At 34.4% G+C, this 6,197-nt stretch overlaps 2 protein-coding genes across 2 annotated transcripts; both read left to right on the top strand.

Moving 5' to 3' along the window:
- The first annotated feature begins 296 nt into the window (after nucleotides 1–296).
- On the top strand, nucleotides 297–1,893 carry LOC141298922 (olfactory receptor 10G4-like). Its single transcript, XM_073829222.1, has 2 exons — nucleotides 297–1,262; nucleotides 1,849–1,893. The coding sequence occupies exons 1-2, from the start codon at nucleotides 312–314 to the stop codon at nucleotides 1,891–1,893; spliced, it is 996 nt and encodes a 331-aa protein (XP_073685323.1). The 5' UTR covers nucleotides 297–311.
- A 3,016-nt stretch (nucleotides 1,894–4,909) lies between these two features.
- LOC141299904 (olfactory receptor 6N1-like) lies at nucleotides 4,910–5,884 on the top strand. Its single transcript, XM_073830267.1, has one exon. It carries the CDS (start codon nucleotides 4,925–4,927, stop codon nucleotides 5,882–5,884), a length of 960 nt encoding a protein of 319 aa, XP_073686368.1. The 5' UTR covers nucleotides 4,910–4,924.
- Nucleotides 5,885–6,197: the final 313 nt, after the last annotated feature.

The raw sequence follows: 6,197 nt of genomic DNA, 5'->3' as shown, positions 1-6,197 counted from the left end.
ATAGATTTAAAGAGGAAAGCTTGAAGAATAAGACTTGAAAATGTTTTACATGCTATTCATATTTATTCTTTATAATGACTGAAACTCTTTTTGTATTCCTTTTAAAACTATATTTAAATTTTTACGGTTTTCAGCACGCTGCTGTTACAGACACCGTCTGCATCCTTCTTCCATCTTCCTTCACAGGAATTTTTTTTCTGTGCATATACGAGTACATCAAGGCTATAACTGATTTTGACTTGTTACCTGTATATAGTTTATTTTAATGTTATTTGTTTTTTGTAATTTGTTTATTTAGCAGTGGACTGGAAATGGCTGAAAATTACACTGGGAAAAATGTAGACAGCTTTATAATCATTGGATTTGATCACTTGCCAAACCAAAAGCTCCTCGGGTTCCTCATCTTGATAACCTACATACTCATAGTACTTGGGAACGGCATTAATCTGTGTATTATCTTGACGGACAGACATTTACACAAACCAATGTACATATTAATCTGTAATTTAGCTGTTGTTGACATAATGTTCTCTTCTACCTGCAGCACAACTATGATCTCAGTGCTGTTGGCTGAGATTAAAACGGTTTCATACTACTCTTGTATCTCAAGGATGTTCTTCTATCATGTTGGTGATTTCACAATATGCTTGGCTCTGACATTAATGGCAATTGACCGACTCATTGCGATAAGGCTTCCACTGAGATACCACAGCATTGTAACAAATTCACGAACATTACTGTTCATTTTTCTGACTTGGCTCATTGCTATTGCTTTAATGATTGTTTTGACTGTAGTGGTAGACAATGTCCCGTACTGTCAGCCTGTCATTAGATATGTGTTCTGCGATTATCCCTCAATGATCAGAGCTGCTTGTGTTAATCCTGAACTCTATTTTTTCTTGCCTGCAATGATTAATCTCTGGTGGTTCTGTGTACTGTTTCCTTTTGTTATGTGCACATATGCTGTCCTGGCGTACAGTGTGACTAAACTCTCCAATAACTCTAGCAAAAAGCAAATGGTCAACACTTGCTTGAGTCACCTCATTGTCCTGCTCAGTTTTTATCTGCCAAAGCTGGTCTCTAACTTACTAACTCGAATAGGAGTTGTGCTAACTTTAACAGAGAGAAATGCAATATTGATTATCGCTTCTCTAATTCCTCCCTTAATAAACCCCACTGTTTACTGCACCAGGACTAAAGAGATCAGGAAACGAATAGCAGATATATTTTTGGACAAAAAAGTTGTACCAAATCTTTTAAAGGTTTTATCATAATGGATTACTGTGTTTATCATTTTCATGGCTAATTGTGATAAAGCTGTTTGTTTTGTGACAATTCTGTTTGCTCTTGTTAAAAACTGTTCATTTTGTTTTTAAATAATGTCAATACTGGAAAGAAATTCATGCTACAATGTACAAAGCTTAGAATATGACCAAACACTGTTTGTACAATGTTGCTCACAAGTGGTGAAGTCAAATTACATAATATATCCAAATGCTGAATAACTTGTTTGGTTTTGTCAGTATTTATTTTGATTGAACCTTTATTTATCTTTATAATTAATGGTGAAGGTTAAAGGTTACAGACAACTTGTTTTGACTGATTTTGAGTGTCATTGTAAACATTAATGGATGTGGTCACCTATTTGCATCACTCTTGTTTGATAATTCTCTCAGGGTTGGTTTCCCACCTGCACAATCTTTAGGATATGTCTTGTCCCCAGAGAGCAAATTAAAAGCATGTAGCAAACATGTTGACATTCTTCAGACAAACAAGAGTGACAGTGTTTACAGCATTATGTTACATCAAAACCCTTGACATCAGATCTCTAATGTGTTCCTCAATGAGATCTCTAATGTCTTCCTCATTAACCCCTTCAATCAAAAGACATAATAATCAAACTCTATTAAAAATAGATAATGTATAAGATTTTGTATAAAATATTTGATGTATAAAATAAATAAGCTTTCCATTGATGTATGGTTTGTTAGGATAGGACAATACATGGCAGAGATGCATCTATTTGAAAATCTGGAATCTGAGGGAGCAAAAAAATCTAAATAAAGAAAATCATTTTGAAAGTTGTCCAAATAAAGTTCTTAGCAATGCATATTACTAATCAAAAATGTAGGTTTGATTTATTTATGGTAGGACATTTATAAAATATCTTAATGGAACTTGATCTTAACTTAATATCCTAATGAATTTTGGCATAAAAAAGAAAAATCAATCATTTTTGGCCCATACAATGTATTTTTGGCTATTGCTACAAACACACCTATGCTATTTAAGACTGGTTTTGTAGTCCGGGGTCGCATATAGATTATAGACTATACTAGATGATTTGCCAGGTTGTGGTCTGTAATGTACCACTTTTTTTTTATTTATAATTACGTTCAAATAAACTAACTCAAGGTCTATTAAAATTGCTAAATCTTAGGTAATTTGTAATACTGAAACTAAATAATTAGCTGCTGCTTGTCTGATTGCTTCATCTTAATAAAACAGGCCATGATACTTCCGCCTCATTAATATACACAAGGGCCCTCTTAATGATCCATTAATAGTTGAGCTGATAATTTTCCCTGTAGCGTTTGAGATCCCATTACACAAAGGCTTTAATAGAATCAGTAACTGATGACGCTTTTGGGACTGAGGACCAGCAGCCTTTATTTTATGCTTAATAACATTATTAATATAATTCATGCTTCACATACAAAAGCAGAAATACACTACATATCAATTTTGTTTAACTATTCAGGATGTTGTTTTACATCCAAACCATCAACACGTAGGTGTAGCGCAAGCTCCAGCCTATATTAACCGTGTGGAGTATTTTTTTATGATGGATGGATGCACCTTTTTAGGCCTAAAAAATCTTGACCACCATGTACTGCCATTACAAAACTTGAAAGAGCCAGGGCATTTTTTAATACAAGTCCAACTGTATTCGTTTGAGAGAAGAAAGTCATATACACCTAAAATGGCTTGAGGGTAGGGCTGCCCTCGACAAAAGATTTTTCTTAGTTTTAAGCATTAATCGACGATTAGTCGCACGTTTATTAATAAGCTAAATAAATTATAATAATGAGTCTTTATTTGCCTACATAGCCTAATAAGTGCATGCAAAAAAAGCAGATATAATAGTTATGAATAGGTCAATGAAAAACAGCAAGGAGACCGCATTAACGTTTCAATAATTTATTGATAAATTGGCGCTTTCTTTGTTTTCGGCTTAAGAGATGAAATTGTCAACACTGATTTGTCATCTCCGCAGTAGTTAATGTGCATGTATGAGTGTTTCATACGGATTACATAATCTGAGAATATTAGAAAACAATATGTGAATATGTTCATTTAAAAGTAGACATTTCACTCTATACAGTGTTTCGAAGTGACGCACCCAAGGTCACGGAGGCCGAGGCGGCAGAAAGCACATCCTGTTTTCTTTCATTATTTTACAAAAGCGCAACGTTTCATTGTTCTTCTGAGTGCACACAAATAAACGTAGAGTCTTTACACATTCGATGTATTACTTCTGTATGACAGTATTATTTTAAAAGCAAGTGACCGCACAGTACCTCCATCTGTAATGCAGTAAACATGCTACTATTTAGCTTCCACACTCCACACAGACACTTCAATAGCGCACATTTTATAAGGTTAACATTAGATTAAGTGGCCATGTAAAGTTGCTACTAGATTCATCTTTCAGATGAAAAGCCATATTTGAGGTCAATGAATGAGTGAGCGTTTGGATGTCCTGCCCGATGTACTATATTCCCACATAGACCAGCCGTTAACGATCTGTCCGTCACGGACTGCGAGACTTCGCATGGATTTTTTTTTTTTCTGCAACTAAGCGACTAATTTAATTTTAGTCGACCAAGAATCTTTTCGTCGACTAATGGTTAGTCGACTATGAGGGGGCAGCCCTACTTGAGGGTGAGTAAATCATGGGCTAATTTTCATATTTCATCAACCATGTTCAAAGATATCAATATTTTATGAACCTACAAGCATTTGTAAACCTTTTTTTAAATAGCTTAAGTTAATGATATAGGATGTGTAGACACTATATCAGTGTATATGTGACCCTGGACCACAAAACCAGTCATAAGGATCAATTTTTTTGAAACTGAGATTTATACATCATCTGAAAGCTGAATAAATAAGCTTTCCATTGATGTATGGTTAAAAAAAAAGAGAGAGGTTCTTAGCAATGCATGTTACTAATAAAAAAATCTTCATGGAATATGATCTTTACTTAATATCCTAATGATTTTTGGCATAAAAGAAAAATCGATAATTTTGACCTATACAATGCATTTTTGGCTATTGCTACAAATATACCTGTGGTACTTAAGACTGGTTTTGTGGTCCAAGGTCACATATGTGCATTCAAAAACTGCTAAATAAATGTTTATATCATGTATTATCAGTCTTAAACTGTTATAAACTGTTTTGGTGTTTTTGGAACAAACTCCCAAGTTTAATCACGGCTGCTAAGAAACCATGACGTATCTGTCACATCAGTTAAAATATAAAAGGCAGGACATCAGTCATACATCTGTTGGATGAGAAGAACATTTCTGGATGAGAAGACCATTTCTATTTTCTAGAAGAACAATTCGAATGTTTTTAAAGTTCTAAAAAGAAATGGCTAAAGAAGAAAATGTTTACATATTATTCACATTTATTCTTTAAAAATGATTGAAACTCTTTTTGTATTTCTGATAAAACTATACTTCAACTTTCACCGTTTTCATCGCCTGGCCATTACGGACGCTGTCTGCATTTTTTTGCCATTTTCCTTCACAGGAGCTTTTTTTCTGTGCATATATGAGTACATCAAGGATATAATTAATCTTGACTTGTGTATATAGTATATTTTCATGTGCTTGTGTTTGTTAGTAGACTGAAAATGGCAAATTACACTGTGAACAACATAGACAGCTTTATCATCACTGGATTTGATCACCTGCAGAACCATAAGCTCCTCGGATTCCTCATCTTAATAACCTACATGCTCATATTGCTTGGGAACGGCATCAATCTGTGTATCATCTCAACTAACAGACATTTACACAAACCAATGTACATATTAATCTGTAATCTAGCTGTTGTTGACATAATGTTCTCTTCTACCTGCAGCACAACCATGATCTCAGTGCTGCTGGCTGAGATTAAAACCGTTTCATACTACTCTTGTATCTCAAGAATGTTCTTCTATCACCTTGGCGATTTCACAGTATGCATGGCTCTGACTTTAATGGCAATTGACCGACTCATTGCGATAAGGCTTCCATTGAGATACCACAGCATTGTAACCAATTCAAGAACATTTCTGTTCATTTTTCTGACTTGGGTCATTACTATCGCTTTAATGGGTGTTTTGACATCTGTGGTAGACAATGTCCCATACTGTCAGCCTGTCATCAAATATGTGTTCTGTGATTATCCTTCTATGATCAGAGCTGCTTGTGTTAATCCTGAACCCTATTTTTTCTTGCCTGCAATGATCAATCTGTGGTGGTTCTGTGGGCAGTTTCCCTTTATTATGTGTACCTATGCTGTCTTGGCCTACAGTGTGACCAAACTGTCCAACAATGCAAGCAAAAAGCAAATGATCAACACTTGCTTAAGTCACCTCATTGTCTTGTTTAGTTATTATGCACCAAAAATGGTCCATGCATTATTAACTCGAATAGGAGTTGTGCTAACTTTAACAGAGAGAAATGCAATGTTGATTGTTGCTTCTCTAATTCCTCCCTTAATAAACCCCACTGTTTACTGCACCAGGACTAAAGAGATCAGGAAACAATTAGCAGATGTATTTTTGCGCATAAAGGTTGCACCAAATAATTTAAAGGTTTTATCATAATTGTTTACTGTCTTAATTCTCATAGCGAAATGTGATGTTGCTGCATTTGTCTTTTGTGACACTCTTGCTCATGTTAGAAATTAAGCTAATGCATGTGTTAATATTTTGTAGTGTAATTGAAAGTATTTATTAAAGATGGTAATGTGCAACAGAAAGTCTTTCTAGAGCTCTCTGTAGCTGCCACAGAAAAACTGTCACAAATAATGTTCAAATAATGTTCATATTACATTAAATGTCAGTTTATTTGTATTTGTATTTGCATGAGTACAAATATCTAAAGACATTAATTATTATTAATAGAATAAATGATTTA

This window comes from Garra rufa, chromosome 23, assembly GCF_049309525.1.
Source record: "Garra rufa chromosome 23, GarRuf1.0, whole genome shotgun sequence".
NCBI lineage: Eukaryota > Metazoa > Chordata > Actinopteri > Cypriniformes > Cyprinidae > Garra > Garra rufa.
This window is presented reverse-complemented; position numbering and strand designations above follow the sequence as displayed.